Here is a 20,202-nt window from a genome sequence, read left to right as displayed (position 1 = left end):
GGCGGGGCATCAGGGGAGGAGGGGCTTTGAGGCTTATTCACAACTGGGAGTAAGGGTAGGGAGGGATCCTCTAAAAGAAAAATAATGCAAAATTAATTATATTTGGAGGTGATTTTAATTAGAATATTTGTGGCCACTCTAATGTCAGGGGAGGAAGTGTACCAGGAGGAACATTGCGACTGAAAAGAAGTTAAATGGCAAGAGACAGTAGCCTTAAATGATTGTGGTTAAAATATCTCACTTCTGCAATTTTCACAAAAATATAAGGCCATGTGAACACACTGAGCTGCATCGGCTTCACATCAAGCCCACCTCTGTCAGGGAGGCTGGTGCCCAACCACAGCCCACCCTCTGTGGGGTACCCGCCCCGAGGGCTCTGCCTTTGCTCTTCCCAGTGGGAAGGTGAGTAGGGCTGACTCATCTCCTCCTCAGGTCCCAAAGTGTCGGCTCTCCCCACCTATTCCTGAGCTCAGACCTGCAGCCCTGTTACTAGAATCTGCTCTTGAACATTGAACACAAGGGCCACACCTTGTGAGACTCCCAGGAACAAGGCTTAGGGCAGTGGGTTTTCCATGAGATGGAGGCTTAAGCATAAAACTCCCTGGGTTTCATCCCAGCTGCTCCAGCATTGTGGAACCCATGGCCCTGTCTGTACAGCTTGGAAGGCTAGGTTGAGAGAGGCAGGGACTTGCCCAAGGTCAAAGTTTTCTGACTACTGGGCTAGGGCTCCCTCTATTCAACACAGTCGTTTATGCACTGGATAATTTGCAAAGTGATTAATAAAACAGTGATTCTTGGGTAGGAGAGTATACAGTCATTATAAATATTTTAAAATCCTAATATATTCATCTCCCATTTCCACATAGTAAAACTAATAATCCATAATACATACAAATTTAACCTTGTCTGTAAGTAGCAGGGGTTGTATCTGAGTTTAAAGTGTTGCATATTTAACAAACATTGCTTGAGCCCCCAATTCATGTCAGGCCCAAAGGCAGGTACTGGGGATTCAAAGGTGAGTGTGACACAGTTTCTGCCCTTAAGAAACTCACAGCCCATGGAGGGCCTTGATGAGGGAACAAATCTGTCTTAAAGGCCAGCACAGAGCTGGGGAGACCCCAGAGAAGGGGTACCCAACACAGGGGCTGGGGATTTAGGGTCAGTCTCCCAGAAGAAATGATCTGAGCAGAATCAGAAAAAAAGAGAGTGATTAGAAGGGCTCAGGATTATTTGGGCATGTAGATGTCACCTGCCTCCAGCTGTTGCGTTTCTTGTTTCATTGTTTTGTGCTCATAACATGTTTTTAGAACTTTTCCATGCCACCTTGGACTGTGTCTTGGCTGCGTGTGCCTGAAACAGAGCCTACCACGTAGCAGATGCTTAATAACTGCTCGTTGGAAAAATGGATGGATGGAGGGAGGGAGGGATGGATGGACAGGCAGACAAGCTGTGCTCACATTGAACACCCTCCCCCACAAGGTGTCTGTGGACTTGCAGCCTGTGTGGCCCCCTGTGAGCAGGTATGGGTTCAGAATTGAGGACACAGGCCACATGTACATGATCCGGACGCCATCACACATCCAGATCCAGTGGCTCCACAGCTCAGGACTCATGATCCTGGAGGCCAGCAAAGCCAGCAAGGCCCACGGCCGTGGCCTCTGCGGTGAGGTGGGACCCAGCTGTGGGGGAGGGGGATGCTTCCTAGGTCCACCTCTGCCCCCAGACACAGGTTCCTCTGGAACAGGGAAAGCTGGGACAGAGTGCCGGGCCAGAGGTGGGACCAGCAGAGCTGCCAGGGCAGAGACCTAATGTCTTGTGTTCTGGGGCTGAAGCTGCCAGCAGGGAGATGGTGCAGGGCTCTGGCCTCGGCCACTTGTCACCTCAGTCGAGATTGTCAGCTTCCCTGATCGCTTCCTAACACCAGATAATCTTCCCTGTCTGCATATGCCTGGGCACTTCACAAAACACTTCTACACTCTGATCTCACTTATTCCAGATCATCCACACAATAGCCCTGAGGAATGGCCATTGAACTAAAGAAGAAAGGGGGCTCAGAGAGGTTGAGTGGCTTGCCTAAGATCACACAGCAGAAATGCCACAACACAGAACTAGTGCTCTTCAGACCGCAGCATGGTTGCAGAGAGCATGCCCAAAGGGCCTGGATGTATTTTGATAAGAACAAGGGGTACAGGAGGAGTCTAAGTGTGGACTGCTGCTCCTTGAAGGTGCGGAAGGATGTGGGCCCCCATAAGGTGCTCCATGACAAACTGTTGTGATTATGATGATGGATGACATAGGAATACTTACACACACGTACTTGCATGCCCTCCATCCGTAAATCTGCCCCCATTTTATTCATTCACACACATGCCCCTGTGTTCAAAATGCCTCTACACATGAGCTAACACATGTGAGCCTGCTCCCTGCTCATTCTTTCATCTGTGCAACACATAAACACATATTTACCATGTACCAGTCACTAGGGACAGAACAGTAGGCAAAAAAGACAAAATGTCTCTTATGAAGCTTCCATTCTTACTGGCACAAACATCTCTCCTTACACACACACGCACACGCACACACACATGCCACCATCACCACCTCCTCTGCTATCCCTTTCTCACCATTTTTTCCTTCTACTATTTGTGCCTGATGCAGAGTGCTGTGGTCAGCCTCTGGCGGGCCAGCTCCTCCCTAGGATGCCTTTGTGGGTTTTTTTTTTTTTTTTTTTTTTTTTTTTTGCGGTACACGGGCCTCTCACCGCTGTGGCCTCTCGCGCAGTCCGGACGCGCAGGCTCAGCAGCCATGGCTTACGGAGCCAGCTGCTCCGCGGCATGTGGGATCTTCCCGGACCGAGGCACAAACCCGTGTCCCCTGCATCGGCAGGCGGATTCTCAACCACTGCGCCACCAGGGAAGCCCTAGGATGCCTTTGTGACATCCTTCAGTGACTCAATGCCAAGACAAAAATCTGACCATTGGGACTGTTGATAAAAATCTGAGGATTTTGTAGTAAATCATGCTTTATATTCACGAAATTGGTGCCTGGAGGTGTCAGAGCAGAAGTCAGCGAATTTATTTCTATTTTATCCAGACTAACATTGGTATCTTGGGCACCTGCTAGGCAACTTGGGGGAATATTGAGAGAGTGAGACTATAAGGGAAAATGAATCCTTGCACTCAGAGAGCAAAACAGACCTGCAAACTGAACCTGTTACACAGAATTGGGACAGTCATGGACAGTGCATCTGAGGGGCCCGTGAAGGAAGGACTTCTGAGAAAGTGTTTCAGACAGAAGGAGCGCCATAAGCAAAGTCAAGGGCAGGGCAGTGTGTGTGTGTAGCCTAGAGTGTGAGAGATGAAGCTGGAGGTTAAGGTCATGTTAGAAGCTGTGACAGATAAACTTCAGCCCTGCCCCCATCTCAGTGCCTTAACACAATAGAAGTTTATTCCTTGCACACATAAATTCCCAAATGGAGATTCCTTCCATCTTGTGGCTCTGCCATTTTCAACACAAGCTTCCAACTGCATAGAAAGGAAAAGAGCTGGGCAGGTTTTACAGATCCAACCTGGAAGCGGTGCCCATCACCTTTACTCACGTTCCATTGGCAGGGACTTAACCACATGGTCTCACCAACCACAGGAGAGCCTGGGAGAAACAGGCTAGTGGACCGCCCAGGAAGAAGAGGAAACAGGTGTTATAATTAGCTAGCAATCTCTGCTAAAGCAGATTTTTTGGAGTAACTTTTAATTTTGATATAACGTTAAACTTAGAAGTTGCAAAAATAGTATAAGGAACTCCTATGTACTTTTGACCCAGATTTACCAAGTGTTCACATTTTGCCTATTTGCTTCTCTTTCTCTCTCTCTCCATATATATGTGTGTGTGTATGTGTGTGTGTATATTATATATATACATACATATGCATGTATATATGCATGTATATATGCATTTTTATATATTCACTTTTCTATGCATATGCCTTTTACATAAATGCATTTTTTCTGAACCATTTGAAAGTATGTTTGAGACATTGTGTTCCTTTATCCTTAGATATTTTGGTGTGTATTTCCTAAACAAAGACAGTGTCTTACACAGTGCATTTCTTAGCTTCTCTGTACCTTATTTCTCTCATCTATAAAATGGGGATAACAGTGATACCAGTCTCAAAGAATTATTGTGAGGAATATTCAGTGTGACAGCTGTGGACCTGGGAGTGGCGATTATTATGGCCGCTGGGGTAATTCTGCCCCTTTCAGGTATCTGTGATGGGGACCCAGCCAATGACCTCACCCTGGAGGATGGCTCTGTGCTGGGTGAGGCCGAGGACCCTGCTCCCTTTCTGGACAGCTGGCAGGTGCCCAGCTCCCTGACCTCGGTGGGCCAGACCCGCTTCCGCCCGGACAGCTGTTCCACAGCCGACTGCTCTCCCTGCCTTCGCATGGTGTCCAACCACACATTCAGCGCCTGCCATCGCTTTGTGGGTATCACTTGGGTCCAGCGTGGGGGGACCTCCTGGGCTGAGAATGGTAGCATCTACCTGCAGGGGGCGAGCTCCCTAGAGGTGTTGATCTTGGGACAGATTGGGAGCCTGCTAAAGCTCCTTGTTGCCCCCGGGCCGGGCTGGGAGGAGCTGGGCCCTGAGGTAGGCAGCACCGTCTGATGCACGGCCCAGGTCACCCCGGAGTCATTCTGTGAGCTGTGGATCCGGGACACCAAGTACGTGCAGCAGTCCTGCGTGGCACTGACCGTGTACGTGGCCATGTGCCACAAGTTCCATGTGTGCATCAAGTGGCGGCGCTCTGACTACTGCCGTGAGTTGCAGGGGTGGGGACGGGGAGGGGGAGGAGAGGGGAAGGGCCGGGGGGGTCTCCTCCATGGCTGCTGTTGCTCTCGCGCCTCACCCCTGTTAGAGTGGGAGAAGGGGCTCACAGACCTGAGTCCAGGTCTAGCCTTTCCCAGATTTAATTAGTCGTTCACTCACTAATAGATATTAACTAATAAATTTATAAATATTTTCTAAATAAATCTATAAACATACTAACAAATTAAAATTTTTTACTTTTATTATACTTTATATTAATATATCAAATACATGTTTTATGTTTATTATTTAGTTTCTCTGAGTCTCCTTGCCTCATCTGTAAAATGGGGGCGGTCATAGCACTTTCTTGAGGGTCATTTTGAAGATGACATGAGATAATGTGTACAGAGTGCTTCACACAGGCCCATCACACGTTACTATCCATTAAATATTAGTTCCTTTCTCTTAACTTTTAGTCATGTTTCTCTTTTCGTCTCTCCTCTCCTTCTTTGAGGATGGACATGAGAGCCATTCCTCCCCACCCCCATTAGGTTTGCACTAGTGGGGTAGGCAGGGGTGGACCAGCCCAGAGTACTTTGATTTATAAATGTGAACACATCCAGAAAGGCTGGAAACAGCTCAAAGGAAGGCCACACCTATAATAAGACAGATAGAAGATGAAAAGACAAAATCATCTAGAGTAGTGTTTTTCAAACTGTGGATCCCAACTCAGTGGGTATGAAATCAGCATACCCACTGATTTGGGCGCCAGCATCACCATTTTTAAAATGCAATAAAATACAAAATATTAGTGTGTACTGCACCTAGAATGATTAAATATTGTCTTGTGAAAAGGTTTTTTGTTTCAATATATCAGTGATTCTCAATCCAAGCTACCCTTTGAAATCACCCAGGGGACTTCAAAACGTACTCATGCTTGGACCCCACAATCAGAAATGCTAATTCAGTTGGTCTGAGATGGGATCCCAGCCATGGTGTTGCAAAAGCTCTCAGTGATTCTTTTACAGTGGCTTGAGGAGCACTGTTTACGTGCACATGTATATTGGACCACAACGTGAGATCTAGTTTTTACAACCAAGAAAGTTTGGAAACACTGATCTATAGCAAGTGGTTGGCAATTGTTTTCTGTAAAGGACCAGATAGTAAATATTTGAGGCTTTTGGGACCATATGGTCTCTGTCACAATTACTCAGCTCTGCTCTTGTAGTACAAAAGCAGCCAGATACAATAGGTAAATGAATGGGCGGGGCTGTGTTTCAATGAAACTTTATTTGCAGAAACAGGCAGCAGGCTGGATTTGGGCTGTGGGCTGTGCTTTGCTGGCTCCTGATCTAGAGGAAGGAGGCAATGACACTAAACCCCTTTGCACTCTCTGCTGAGACACAGATGATGCTCTGAGCTCCCTCCTCACCCTGCCTGGGGTCTGAGCTCAGGCTGGTGCCCGCTGCTGTGCCCCTGCAGCCTTCCTGTGCCCCAGCGACTCCACATACCAGGCATGTGTGTCAGCCTGTGAGCCCCCCGAGACGTGCCAGGATGGGTTGCTGGGCCCACTGGACCCAGAGCGGTGCCAGGTGCTGGGCGAGGGCTGTGTCTGCTCTGAGGGCACTATCTTGCACCGGCGCCGCTCTGGGCTCTGCATCCCCGAGGAGAAGTGCGGTAGGTTCCTGCCCTCCCTGGGCTCTCCCCACCTATTCCTGAGCTCAGACCTGCAGCCCTGTTACTAGAATCTGCTCTTGAACACTGAACACAAGGGCCACACCTTGTGAGACTCCCAGGAACAAGGCTTAGGGCAGTGGGTTTTCCATGAGATGGAGGCTTAAGCATAAAACTAAATCCTCAACCTAGGGTCTCCTTCACCCTCCTGCTACCCATGGCTGAGGCCCCCTGCATCCCTCCACGTCTACTCTGGGGGTGGTCAGTTTCCCAGGGAGGGTCTGGCCTGGGACAGTCTGGGTCTCCCCACCTTCCTCAGTCCCCTGCACCCCACCATGCCCACTGCAGCCTGCACGGACAGCACGGGGGTGCCGCGGGCCCTGGGGGAGACCTGGAACAGCTCCCTCAGTGGCTGCAGCCAGCACCAGTGCCAAGCTCCGGACACGATAGTCCCAATGGACACGGGCTGCCCAGGCCCCCGCCCTGAAAGCTGCCCGCGCTTTGGGGAGGTGGCTCTGCTTCTGCCTACCGAGGATCCCTGCTGCCTGGGGACTGTTTGCGGTGAGTCCCACCCTGCACTTCCCTAGACCTCAACTGTAAGATGGTTAAAAGGCTCCAGCTCTGCCTCTTAACCTTGATGGATAGGATAAGGCCTGGAGAAATGAAAGTGTCTTAAGGGGGTGTGTTGGGGGGAGTGGAGGGCCTGCGGTGGGGTAGGGGAGCTGTGCCCTATGAGTCAGTGTGGGGCATGGCTTAAAGGCACGGGCTCTGGAGCCAGGCAGCCTGGTGGATGCTCCCTCCACCACCTTGCAGCCTAGTGACCTCAGGAGATCATTTAACATCCTCCGTGCCTCAGTCAATTCTGTAACATGAGGCTGATAATAGTACCCACCTTCTGGGTCGTTATGAGAATGACAGAAGTTGATACTGAGCTAGTAGACCAGCAGTGGGCACATGGCCCAGCTCAATGAATGTTAACTCTGATTGCTCTTACATCTCAGTCCTGGACGCTGTGTGACCCTCAGAGGTCCCCTCCAAGAACAGGGGTCCTGGAGGCTAGGGGAAGTACTGGGGGCCAGGTGTCCAGGGTCTGGGCAGTGCTGGAGGCTGAGGGAGTCCCAGCCTCCAGGTGACAGTCCCTGTGGCCCCTGGGCCAGTGTGTAACCAGACTCTGTGTGAGGGCCTCGCCCCCACCTGCAGCCCAGGCCACCGACTCCTCACCCACTTCCAGGAGGACTCCTGCTGCCCCAGCTACAGCTGTGGTGAGAGATCCCAGCGTGGGGGATAGGGGAGGATACCTACCACCCAGGGGCAGGGAAGCCCTGCAGCCGGGTAAGGGGAGCAAGGACAGCTCTGGGGACTGGGCTCTGGCTGGAGATTAAAGCAGAGCTGGGGGGGGGGGTGGTCCAGGTGTGGCCATGCAGGGCCTGCTCCCAGTGCCAAAATTCTGTCTGTTCTCCAGAGTGTGACCCAGACCTGTGTGAGGCAGAGCTGGTCCCCAGCTGTCGCCAGGACCAGATCCTGATTGCAGGCCGCCTGGGGGATTCGTGCTGCACCTCCTACTTCTGTGGTGCGTCGATGTGCCATCAAATGTTAATATGCATGCCTGGAGCACAGCCACCTCCTTCCTCACCCCTGCTTCCCTGGGTGGCTGGGAGGAAAGGGTGGGGATCTTCTGGTGGAGTGGGCACGGGGAGAAGAGTGAGATCTCTGTCCAGAAGGAAGTATAGGAAGAAGAGGAAACCACCACCGCTTCACCCCATACATTACTGAGCACAAGAAAATAGGTGCTTGTTCAGTGTAAGAGTTTAGGTGGATGTGAGAGAGAACTTCCAGGTTCTGCCTCCAAGACAGGTCACACAGGACTGTGGAACACTGCTAGTGGTACTGAACCAAACTTGCATCCTCTCACCTGCATGCGGTACAGCCAATCTACTGACACTGGGATGGGATGAAGGAAAGTGCAGCATTTATTGCAGGTGCCAAGCAAGGAGAACAGGCGGCTGATGCTCAAAAGACCCAAATTCCTTGCTTGGTGCCTGCAATAAACGCTGCACTTTCCTTCATCCCACACCAGTGTCAGTAGATTGGCAGTACTGCACGCAGGTGAGCAGACCCAAGTTTGGTTCGGTGATGCTATGAGTCTGGCTCCTGTCACACCTGGGGTTTAGGTGCCTCTCCCAACAACCTGCTCTGTACCATGCTCCCCAGGAGAGGTACTGCCTGTGACAGCAGTGGCCCTTCTCTCCCCTCAGCCTGTGGTGACTGTCCAGATCCCATCCCCGAGTGTCAGGAAGGGGAGGAGCTCACCGTGGACAGCAACACCACAGAGCTCTGCTGCCCTCTGTACCAGTGTGGTGAGTCCTGCTGGATGTGGGGGCCAGGGCTGGAAGGGGCTCCGGGGACCTTCACAGAGTCCTCACCCTGGGACCAATGGGAGTTCAACAGGGGGCAACAGGGAGCCCCCAGGTGGCGAGCTCTGGGGAAGCCATGGAAGGAGGCCCCGCCCCCCCACCACCGAGGAAGCTGGGCCAGGCCCTGCGAGCTGGATGGCAGGGGTACAGGCTGTCACATAGGTGGCTCTGAGGCTTCCTAAGGAAAGTCCCTATTCCCTCCACGGAGGCTCCCAGGGGCCAGGGGGAGGCCTGGGTTGAGGGCCAAATGCTTAGGCCACTCCCATTCTCCCAGCCTGGGTCCACAGCCCCCATTCACTGACTGACCCAAGGCCTCTGCCTCGGGGTCCCTTTCGCCACTGTTACCATAGTACCTGCATGAGGCTGCATTTTAAAACCTCTGAAGCTCTTTTATTTTGCAATGATAGATAAAAGTGAGCCCTTTCTGATATTTTTACAAGACATAACACCTGTATGTAGGATGTACCTTAACATAGTACTGTATACTGTGTACAGTGTACTGTACCTTAATTGTACCTAATAAGCATAGTACAGCCAGCATCGTGGACTTTAAGCAAACCTAATGGATGAAAATTTACAAAATGTTTAAATTTCAATACGACTTAATTTACAAAAATTCCTTTCCATACTGACTGTAGGAAAGATGTGAGGTAGGCTGCCCTGGCACAGAGCAGTGTAGGGCGGGGCCTCCTCCAGGATACCCCAGGGGCAACCCCGACTGGTTCAAGGTCAAGAACCAACCTTGAAACAATGTAGGCTCCCACTGAGAGTTCCCCAAAAGGCTTGGCCATACCCAACCAAGTAGCTCCACCTGGCGGCTCAGAGGCCGCTTGTCACAAAGTGTTTACAAAGCTCATCTGAGCAGAGGACCAGCGTCCTTCCTCTCCAGCCTCTCTCGTCATCTCTCCTCCTCAGCCTCCCTCTCCCTGTTTCTCAGAAAGTACTCCGGTAACGTGGAGTGAGTACAGGCATATGGAGTCAGTCAGGGTTTTGAGCCCCAGCCATTTACTAGCTGTGTGGCCTGGGGCAATGTGCAACCTCTCTGAGCCAAGGTTCCTCATTTGTGTAATGGTGATAATAGTATGTACCTCGAGGGGCTGTTGTGAAGGTTAGAGATAATATATGTAAAGTGTGTGCTGTGTACATAGTACCTTAATATAACAGTGCTTGTCATACAGTAGGTGCTCAGTAAACAGAGGCCATCGATATTACTACCTTGTCCCAGTCTTCATTATTATTCTACAAGGCTTAGATAGTGCTTTTGTAAGAAAAGCTTACAAAACTATCTAAGCCTTGTAGAAAGTACAGAATCCAAGTAAATACAAGAAAATGAAAACACTATTTTCCTACCTCCCAGACATTTCATTGTCAGTATCCTCCAATTCAGATCCTTCTAGATATTCTCCCCCTTTAGGTAAGTATGTTTTACCAAAATGAGGTCATACTGTACATGCTCTTTTTTAGCCAGGTATTTTCAGTTACTGATGTTTACCTTTCATGTTAATACATTTTCAAGTCATAGCGTACCAGTCCATGGTTTTTCTGGTCTGTTCAATCCAGGATCCCATCCAGATCCACACATTAATATTATGTCTCTTAAATGTCTTTTAATCTAGCACATGTTCCTTCTTCTGTATGATGCTAAATTGTAGAGTTTGTGCTATGGTCCTGCAGAAGGTCTCATGTTCTGGTTTTATCTGGTTGTTTCCTCTTGGAACCGTTTACCTTGCTTTTCTGTCCACTGAGCTTTCTATAAACTGGAAGTTAGATCCAAGACTTGGTGGCTTCAAATTAAAAATCTTTGGCTACACTGTCCTCGAGCTTCATAGGACATCACACCAGGAGACGCGTACTCTGTGGTTGAGCCACTATAACCGAGGTTCACGTTGGCCCTGGATTAGGGTGGCAGCTGTCTGATCTGTCCATCTTACATTTACAAATTTCCTCTTTCAACCAGAAAGTAACCGGTTGTTTGGACATTATACAAATGTCCTTCTCCCCTCTACCTCTTATGTTTTTGAAACACCGATTAATACTCCTTACCTGTGCCAATAATTTTTTTTTGTAAATCAAATAAGTTTTACAATCTTTCACCTTCAGCGTTGACCCTGGCACCTCCCCTCTCCACCAAAAAGTTGTGTCCAGGGATTCCTCGCTCCTTGCCTTGGTCTCTCAATAAATGAGAATGGCCGAGCAATCCTAAACTAAGAGGGGACTGGCTGGAGAGCAGGAAGAAGGGAAGTGTGAGCCCTAGAGCATAGCATCTGCTGAAGCAGAGCAGGCTCCAGGTGGGCTACAAGAGGATGATGTCTCCACAGCATAGGAGGAGCTCTGTTCTTCTTAGAAACTGTCCCATCAGCGGAGCTTCACCTGGGCACCCGCTCCCCTCTGACCACTACTCTCAGGGTGACACAGCATCCAAGGGAGGGAGGCCCAGCCGAGTGAATTTAAGGTTCTGACACTGTCAGATCGCTAGTGCCTCCCAGGGCAGAACAAGGGCCTCCTGATATAGTTCTACGGGGAGACTTCAGTAGCCCAGTCTTTTCCCCTGGACCCCAGAGGGTGTCTGAGGACATTGGGGGGACCTCGGAGGAACTAGGAGGTACCCCTCCTTAGCCAGTGTGTTCCCGAGGATTCCTGCTCCAAGGTATCTGTGGCTGACGTGTCTCCTGCCTCCCTGCCCACACAGTGTGTGAGAACTTCCGCTGTCCCCACATAGAGTGTGGCATGGGCACTGCCCTGGTGGAGGTGTGGAGCCCAGACCGCTGCTGTCCCTACAAGTCCTGTGGTAAGTCCCCGCACAGGGACACCCCTCCCCAAAGGCGGAGATCCAGGCCCCTGGGGGAGGGGGAAGCCGGGCCACCACCGTCCACTTGTCTCAGATTCGACCCCTCCAGAGTCACCAGAGGGAAGCCGCCAAAACGGCCCTCCCGCTGCACCTGCTCCTTGAGTGCTGAACATTCTTTGCCTCCCCAGGATAAAAGAAGGAAAAAAACAACTTCCCGGTTCAGTCCCTGGTCAGGGAGCTAAGATCCCACATGCCTCGGGACCAAAAAAACCAAAACATAAAACAGAAGCAATATTGTAACAAATTCAATAAAGACTTTAAAAATGGTCCACATCAAAAAAATCTTTTAAAAAAGATGTTTTTTTGAAAAAAAGTTGAGAAACTCTGTTTTGCGTCTGGATATTTTGCTTGCCTTATCCGGGCCTCACTAGAATGTAAACTTCCCGAGGGCAGGAGTTTTAGTCTGTTTTATCCATGGCTTTGTCCCCAGAACAGAGAAAAGTCTCGGCATATAGGCACTTAAAACTATTTGCTGCATGACTAGGTGACTCCCAAGTGTGTTTCACAGCCACTGTGACCTTGACTTCTCCTTCTCCTGAAGCTAGAACTGGTGGAGCCCTTAAGTTAGTCAGCGGTGCCTCAGCAATCAGCTCCCTCGCGGCTTAAACTGGACCTGCTCACGGGCGAAGGCTTGGAGTAGAGCTCAGCTTGCTGAGCATATATATTTAGGAAATGCAGATGGTCAGAAATTCCACCCTTGCCTTGTTCCTTCCTGGAGAGGCCCCATTCTGCTCTAGAAGGATGAAGCCCAGGTGACGGAAGGGAACCTGATATTGCTCCATCTACCTGTTTATCCTCCCTGCACATTCTTTGTGGAGCTTGGCATTTGGACCCATCACGCCCCACCTGCCCAACCAGGGGAGCTGCAGCCCCCATGCGGGATGGAGGGCAGCTAGAGGAGGAGCTGCACCTGCAGTGAGGGGGCTGGGAGGCTCAGGGGGACTCCCACCTGGACACCTCTGGTGAGGTGGGTCCTGTCCCCTCCTGTTTTTCAGAGTGTGACTGCGACACAATCCCAGTGCCCCGGTGCCATCTGGTATGAGGACCCTGCTCCTCCCCACCCGCCCTGGTCTGCCTCCCCCTTTTTCTTTCCTTCTCTTTCCCTTCTCTTGGAGACCCTATTCCTTTAATCGAATGCAATGAGCCTTGAATTGCAAGTCAGCATTCTCATTCCAAGCTCTGCTGTCTGGGCGCAGTGCCTTCGCCTGTAAAGTGGGCCTGATCATGCTTCAGAGTTGTGGTGAGGATTAAGTACTGCGATGATGCTGATGCTGATGCTGGTGGTGATGCTGGTGGTGATGGTGTGGGTGGTGGGGATGGTGGGAACGATGATGATGGTGATACTCATGACGGTAGCTAACGTTTACTTAGCGCTAACTATATGCCAGGAACTTTCCTAAGTCTTTTATGTCTATTATCATCTTAATTCTCACGACAGCCCAATGAGATTGCATCCATGATTATCTCAATTATACAAACAAGAAAACTAAGGTTAAGGTCATGTAGCTAGTAAATCACAGAGCCAGGATTGCAACCAGGACATCTGACTCCAGAGAACATGCCCTTAACCAGCAGTCTGCATGGCCACTGAGAGAAGTGAAAATACTTTAAGAAATGGAAAGTTATGCTTAAAGTTATGTTTTCTACATGATTTTTTGGATTATAAGTATTCCCTCTTTCCCACCTAGCCCACATTTTCTCTCATTTTGTCCCCCATCCCATCCTCTTCTCCTTTTAACTGGTGAGAAGGAAGGGCAGTGTATGAGCCAAGCAGGGCCCTGGGCCGGCAGCCATGCAGGGGGCCCTCGCTGGTGTGGCCAGCGGGTGCTCAGAATGACAGGAGGGTCCTGAGGCCCAGGAGAGGACACTGGGGAGGCTCGGGAGCCACATGGGCATTCTCGAGGGAGGGTGACTGAGCTCACAGGGTGCCAAGGGCCCCCCTGGCTAACAGGCCTGCCAGCCCCTCCCTGCCACCGACTCCCGCCCACTGCAAGGAGATGACTGACGAGAGAGGGCCCCAGGTGGCAGGCTGCTCCCGAAGGTGGGGCTGGGTCTCCTTACCCGGGGTGCTGACGGCCTCTGCCCACCCAGTGGGAGAAGTCCCAGCTGGACGAGGCGTTCGTGTACAGCGCGGAGAACGTGTGTGGCTGCACCAAATACGAGTGTGGTGAGTGGGGATGGGGAGCCGGGGAGGTCGGGCCAGCTGGGTGAGCCAGCCGGCCTGGGGCCAGTGTGGGCGCTGGGCTCTCGGTGACTGTCGCCACCCTGCTTGCCCATCCAGTGAAGGCCCCCGTGTGTCTGAGCCGCGAGCTGGGGGTGATGCAGCCGGGCCAGACGGTGGTGGAGGTCTCGGCAGAAGGCGTGTGCCACACATCCCTCTGCACCGCCGTGCTCGACCCTCTTACCGGCTTCTACCAGATCAACACCACCTCCGTGCTGTGTGACGTCCACTGTGAGGCGGTAGGGGGCAGAGGCGCAGGATGGGGTGTGGGGGGCCAGGGGGAGCTGGCCTGCAGACCCTTGGTGCTCTGGGAATCAGAGGGGCCTTTCAAGTTCCACCAAGCTCTTTGGATGAGTCTAGAGAGTGGGCATTGGGGGGACCTCTGAGACCTCTGTGGAAAGTGCTGAGGCCAGGAGGGGAAGAGCAAGAGTTAAGGCCTGGCAAGGGTGAGCATTTGACAGAGAAAACTCACATTTATTAAGCACCTACTTATGCCTGGCACGGTCCCTATCCTCTTGGTTTGTACTGCTACAGTTTGTTGAGTGCTTCTATTGATACGTGCCCAGTACTTAGGACAGTGACTGGCTTCTATTAAGGGCTAAATAAGTATGAGTTGAATAAAAGGGATTGGAATTATTCCCATTTTTCAGATGAGAAAACTGAGGTTTAGGGAAGTCCAGCCATTTGTCAAAATTGCCACAGGAACTGGGACTCAAACTAAAGTCTATCTGGAACCAAAACTGCCATCCTTAATTACCAGCAAGACCATCTCTTTCTCCACTAGGGCTGGGTTTAGGACCTGCTGTCTACCCTTATATCTACCCTGAGCCTCAGGGTAGATATAAGGATGATCTTCCTTCCTGAGATACAAGGAGGCTGGGAATTTCCTTTCTGAGCATCTACAGTGGGCCTTTCTCTGGGTTCTGGGCTCAGGGACAAGCAAACAGTGGGAGAGGCAGGAGGGTGGAGGTGGGTGTGTGGCTGAGGCCTATCACGTCTCTCCCTGTCCTGCAGAACCAGGAGTATGAGTACCCGAGGGACCTGGCGGCCTGCTGCGGCTCCTGCAGGAACGTGTCCTGCCTCTTCACTTTCCCCAATGGCACCACCTCCCTGTTCTTGGTATGCAGCCCCTTAACTGTGCATCCCAGGAGGGGACGCCTAGGACCAGGGCCCAGGTCTGGGAACAGATGGGGTCCTGGGCAGTGCCAGGTCTGCACCTGTCTTCGGAGCTGTGCCCTATCGGTTCACTAGGGCCATCGGCCACAGGTCCCCATTGGCTACCTCTGTGCCCTCTAGCCCGGGGCATCGTGGATCTCAGACTGCACCCGCCACCAATGCACCAGCACACCCCTGGGCGTCGTGCTCATCCGCACGCCCATCAGCTGCCCACCACTCAACGAGACCGAGTGTGCCAAGGTCAGTGCCGGCCGCCTCCCGCGCAGCATGGCCTAAAGCCGGGTGCAGCAGCTGTCTTAGCGGTGGCGGCGGGTAGGGGCAGGGGTGTCTTGTGGTGTGGGGGGCTGTGGAAGGAGGGCTTCCCTGGAGCCTGGACCTGCCCTGCCACCCCAACTCCACATCTCTCCGTGTATCTTTGCTCTGACCACATCACACCACATCCTCACGCATCACAGGGCCATGCCCAGATGCACGCAGACATACACTGTCACATGTTCTAGGCACATCCACATCCACACCAACACGGGCAGTCAGCCGCTCACAGGCACCACACACTCCACAGGGACGTTAATACCTCGGCAAGCCAGTACACATACCACGCACTGTCACACACCAAGGCACACTTGCACGCACACACCACGCAGACGCACAGTTCAGTCCTGCGATGGGCTAATGGGTCCAGCACTAGCATGGACAGCTGTCACTATGGGCACACCTCAAGGAAAATGATCTCCTGGAGGGTTTGGGGTTATTGGTGAATTATTAAGAGTTCTTGACGTTAATATTGGGCATTTAAAGATTTCTGGTCTCACTTAGAAAACAATTACCCACATCCAAGCATTCTCTCCACACAGACACACACATGCAAAATCACACATGTACACACAAGTATGTGCTCACAAAACCACACACATATACTTAGACCCACGCTCCCACACGCGTGCACACACACACACACACACACACACACACACACTTATTTACAAAGAACTGTCACATCCATCATTTTATCAATTTCACAGCAGAGGAGGAGGGCTATCAGGAATCATTGCCCCATTTTAGAGATGGGAAAGCTAAGTCCAGAGGAAAGGGGTAGCTTATCCAGGGCTGAGATAGAGCCCAGGCCACTGACCCAAGTGGGTCAGTCTCTAACCCCTCCCCTCCCTGACCCTCTGTGCTGGAAACACTAAGGCGGACGACAGTACTGGGTTTGGGGGAGGTGCATAAGGAGAGCTACCACTGGAAAAACAGGAGGCCCTGGCACCCTGCACCATCTTTACCCAGCCTCCAGCCTCACTGGGGGCTGAGGCAGCCTCAGTGCCAGTGTCCCAACCAATTGGGTTAGCCTCTGTGGTTCTCAATGGCCAGCTCAGGGCCCCTTCCCCCTCTGGCCAGGGCCTGATGGACAATGGGGCCTGGAACTCCTGCCCTGGAGCATCATGGGAGGAAAGGAGTCTAGACTCTAGCAGTCTTTTTGCCTCTTGCTGGGATCTTGGCTCCTGGCCTAGGATGTGGTCTCCTACCCACCTCTCCTCTTCTCCCTCTAGGCTGGGGGCTCGGTGGTACCTTCCTTGGAAGGATGCTGCAGGACATGTGAGTGAGCATGGTGGAGGCCAGGGGTGAGGGGCTCTGGTTGGGGGGACAAGGTGTCATGTTGGGGTTCAGAGGGCCAGGTTCCTGGCCTGGCACCTCCAGTGGTGGCTCTTCAGGGGTGAGTAGTTGAAGGTATAACACCCCCGCCATGGGGCTCATGACACAGACACAGATCTGCAGGTGGGCAGGGGTCATGCTCACATCCCTGTCTCAACAAAAGGCCTCTGCTCCTGTTGGAGACAGGACATTGGGATGTTGGGTCCAGGAGGTCAGTAACTGACCAGCTGCTCTGCCACCTCCTGCCATGGCCTGCCATGACCTCCATCCGAGATGCCCCCCACATGAATTCTCCCTGTGGTCAGGAGCCTTGTCATGGAGGTGCCTTCAGGCCCATGGGCTCTCAGACTGAGTCTGAGTGAGAGCTTGGTGCGTCTGTCCTCAGCCCTGGCCCCTGGAACCTGCAGCCCCAACTGCATGTGCGTGCATGTTCCAATCAGCCTTAGGACCTTTGCCCACATGCCTCCCATCCCCCAGGGCCCTCAACCTTTCCTTGGATGGATGTAGAATTTTGGACCCTTTTATGTCCACTTCACATATTCCAAGGAAACTGGGCTCAGTGCCTCATTGGCTGATCTCTGACCCACAACTCAATGTTCCCTGAATGTCCCATGTGCTCCCTGTGACCCATGTCCCTCTCCCCAGGTTCCCCGGGGACCCTGTTTCCCGTGGTCCCCGTTAGCCCCGCCTCTCCTCCACGGGTTAGTGTCCACTGCCACCCAGGTACTCCTCTCGGAAGCCCGCGGAACTGGAGACATGTAGCCGCGTTGCTATTTCTGCCAATGTCCCTTCTGCTAGGTGGCCCTGAGCTCTGGGGGTGGGGGAGGGGAGTGTGGTGCCCCTGCTCCCTGCCTCTGGCAAAGGCCGTAGGGCCAGCAGTGCATGCTGGGTAGCACGCTGCACCCCTGGGCTTGCATGGGGATGCTTCAGCAGTGCCCGCTCTCTTGGTGCCCAATGCCACCACTGCTTTGCTACCGCTGGTTACTCAGCTGGTCTCAGTCCAGGACCCTGAGGCCATGGCCAGGACAGCTCTCAGTTCTTCTGACTCCTGGGAGCAGAGAGGGAGGAAAAAGTGAACTTAGCTCTGGCCAGGAGACCTCCAGCCAGTGTGGTTGGAAACCTACTTGGTGAAACCCAGAGGCCAGAAGAGGGGATTCCACCCCATTTCCCACAGGCACCCCAGTGTCACAGAGGGAGTCTATGCATCTGGCAAATATTTATTTAGCACCAATACGCCAGGCCCTGTTCTAGGCACTGTAGACACAGCATAAATGACACAGCCGCATAGGGCTGACGTTCTAATAGGAGAGACAGAATAGCAAGTGAAATTACAATAAGATGGATGCATCTGGCTTTATGGGGGCTGAAATTTATGCAATTGGTGTGTGGGGGGGGTCTTCATTAAGAAAAAGAACACAAACTTACAAATCCATACCGAGGTATGAAAGTGAAGATCTATTTAGAACGAGAGAACTCACAACAAATTGTGAAAGAAGGCTGTGCCAAGGAAGACCCTAAAGCTTACATGTCAAGAGCCTCATTACAAGGGTGTCTCTCTGGAAGGTGACAGTGCCCTGGATAGAAATAAGGAAGGGAGGGGTCAGGGAGGGAGGTTGGGTGGAGGGAGGATGTTGTAGTTTCAAAAAGAAGATCAGGAAAGGCCTTGGTGAGGAAATACTTGAGCAGGTGAGGGTGTAAATGAGCCATGTGATTGGTTGTCTTTGGGAGGCATGGTCCAGGCAGAAGAAACTGCGTGCTTATCAGTTTCCATCTCTGTAACAGCTGTGTGAGGTGGGTGACTCCTGGCCCTATCCTGTCTGATAGCTGTGGAAACCGAGTGATCCTGCTATGTGCCAGCATCGTGCTAGGGACTGGGGTTTCCATTCACTCAGGCAATTGCGGGATCTTAATGCTTGAACTGAAGCTCAGAGAGGGGAGAGGATACATCCAGGGTCGCCAATGGATTAGAGACAGGCTTTGGGGCTGGGGTGGGCAGGCAGCTTGCCTTGTCCCCCAGGCCGTCCCTGGCATCCTTCCCTGTCTCACCCATCTCCCCTGCCTTGTCACCTCCACCTCCTTCCAGGGCACTGAGTTAAAAGGGAGGGGCTCTAATGCATGGGCACTAACGCTGGTGGAGGGACCCTCCAGCATGACACTAACTGCCCCAGTCTGGCCCAGCCTGCTGCCCCGGGAGCACTACTCAGCCGCAGCTGCCTCACCCACCCTGTCCCCCCAGGTAAAGAGGATGGACGCTCTTGCAAGAAGGTGACCATCCGCATGACCATCCGCAAGAATGAATGCAGGAGCAGCACCCCTGTGCGTGGCCCCAGCAAGGCGGTGGGGAGGGGCGGGGTATGCAGCCGAAGATGGGGATGGGGGGGCTTTGGGCAATGGAAGCCACACAGGCTGCCTCACTGGCCTGTCCGTCTCCAGGTGAATCTAGTGTCCTGCGATGGGAGGTGTCCGTCTGCCAGCATCTACAACTACAACATCAACACCTACGCCCGCTTCTGCAAGTGCTGCCGCGAGGTGGGCCTGCAGCGGCGTTCTGTGCAGCTCTTCTGTGCCACCAACGCCACCTGGGTGCCCTACACAGTGCAGGAGCCCACTGACTGTGCCTGCCAGTGGTCCTGAGGCCTGGGGGCTGGGGCGGGCTGGACCCCTTTTTGCTTCCAGCTGGCCCAGTGTAGGGTGGGCGGGGGGCACTAAAGGTGTGGAGAGCTGGTATGTGCTGAGCATGGAATGGTGGGCAGAGACACAGAGAGTGACTGGAATGGACCACACCGGCCCATCCTGGCTCCCTCTCTGGGCTCCCCCTCCTCCACATATGGGAGAGTGCCACAGCTTGGGGCTCAGGGAACTCAGCCCTGTCCCTGGCTTGGGGTCTGGGAAGGGCCCTCGGTCAGGCGCATCAGCCCCTGTACATCTGTGACTCTGGCTGAAGTGCTTTGGTAGAGGGGGTAAGAGTTTTCCTGAGAAGCCGGGACAAGGGCTGGACCCAAGACCCAGTGGAGGGGCCAGAAGTGGTGGCCCATTCTCTTTCTCGGCCCTTTTGACCACGGAAGAACCACAGACTCAGTAAAAGGAAAGGGGGCTTAAATTGAAACGTGCAGGTCTGTGTATTGCTGCCCAGGAGGACTTCCCAGAAGCACAGAGGGTGGGTTCCCAGGTGACGTGCTGTCACCAATGTCTGTGAGGTCAGGTCTGGAGACTGGGGAGTAGACTCAGTGAGCTTCAAGCCCCCTGTAGCCCCAAGAGGGATGCCCTGGTATTCTGTTATTGACCTTGTAATTCAGGAAAGGATTTAGAAGAGCAGGGCCATGCCTGCTCCATACCCACCCCTACTCCCATCCCTCAAAACCGGCCTCCCTGGCAGGTGGGCTGGCTCTGGTGAGGTGTGGTGGATGAGTTGTGC

General features: G+C 52.5%; 1 protein-coding gene across 1 annotated transcript in view; it reads left to right on the top strand.

Annotated features, from left to right (window-relative positions):
- OTOG (otogelin) overlaps positions 1 to 19,424 on the top strand; it is an 85,261-nt gene extending 65,837 nt beyond the window's left edge. Inside the window, exons 40-56 of the mRNA XM_059069033.2 lie at positions 1,480 to 1,663; positions 4,260 to 4,480; positions 4,676 to 4,814; positions 6,287 to 6,481; positions 6,827 to 7,039; positions 7,636 to 7,740; positions 7,941 to 8,048; positions 8,734 to 8,835; positions 11,582 to 11,680; positions 12,736 to 12,776; positions 13,832 to 13,907; positions 14,022 to 14,200; positions 14,976 to 15,080; positions 15,258 to 15,377; positions 16,685 to 16,730; positions 19,024 to 19,103; positions 19,221 to 19,424. Coding sequence (XP_058925016.1) covers positions 1,480 to 1,663; positions 4,260 to 4,480; positions 4,676 to 4,814; positions 6,287 to 6,481; positions 6,827 to 7,039; positions 7,636 to 7,740; positions 7,941 to 8,048; positions 8,734 to 8,835; positions 11,582 to 11,680; positions 12,736 to 12,776; positions 13,832 to 13,907; positions 14,022 to 14,200; positions 14,976 to 15,080; positions 15,258 to 15,377; positions 16,685 to 16,730; positions 19,024 to 19,103; positions 19,221 to 19,421 — 2,214 coding nt within the window. The 3' untranslated portion in view covers positions 19,422 to 19,424. The remainder of the gene's footprint in view (positions 1 to 1,479; positions 1,664 to 4,259; positions 4,481 to 4,675; positions 4,815 to 6,286; positions 6,482 to 6,826; positions 7,040 to 7,635; positions 7,741 to 7,940; positions 8,049 to 8,733; positions 8,836 to 11,581; positions 11,681 to 12,735; positions 12,777 to 13,831; positions 13,908 to 14,021; positions 14,201 to 14,975; positions 15,081 to 15,257; positions 15,378 to 16,684; positions 16,731 to 19,023; positions 19,104 to 19,220) is intronic.
- The last annotated feature ends 778 nt before the right edge of the window (positions 19,425 to 20,202 follow it).

This window comes from Kogia breviceps, chromosome 7 (assembly GCF_026419965.1).
Source record: "Kogia breviceps isolate mKogBre1 chromosome 7, mKogBre1 haplotype 1, whole genome shotgun sequence".
Taxonomy (NCBI): Eukaryota; Metazoa; Chordata; class Mammalia; order Artiodactyla; family Physeteridae; genus Kogia; species Kogia breviceps.
The sequence above is the reverse complement of the archived record's forward strand: the minus strand, read 5'-3'. Positions and strand labels throughout refer to the sequence as shown.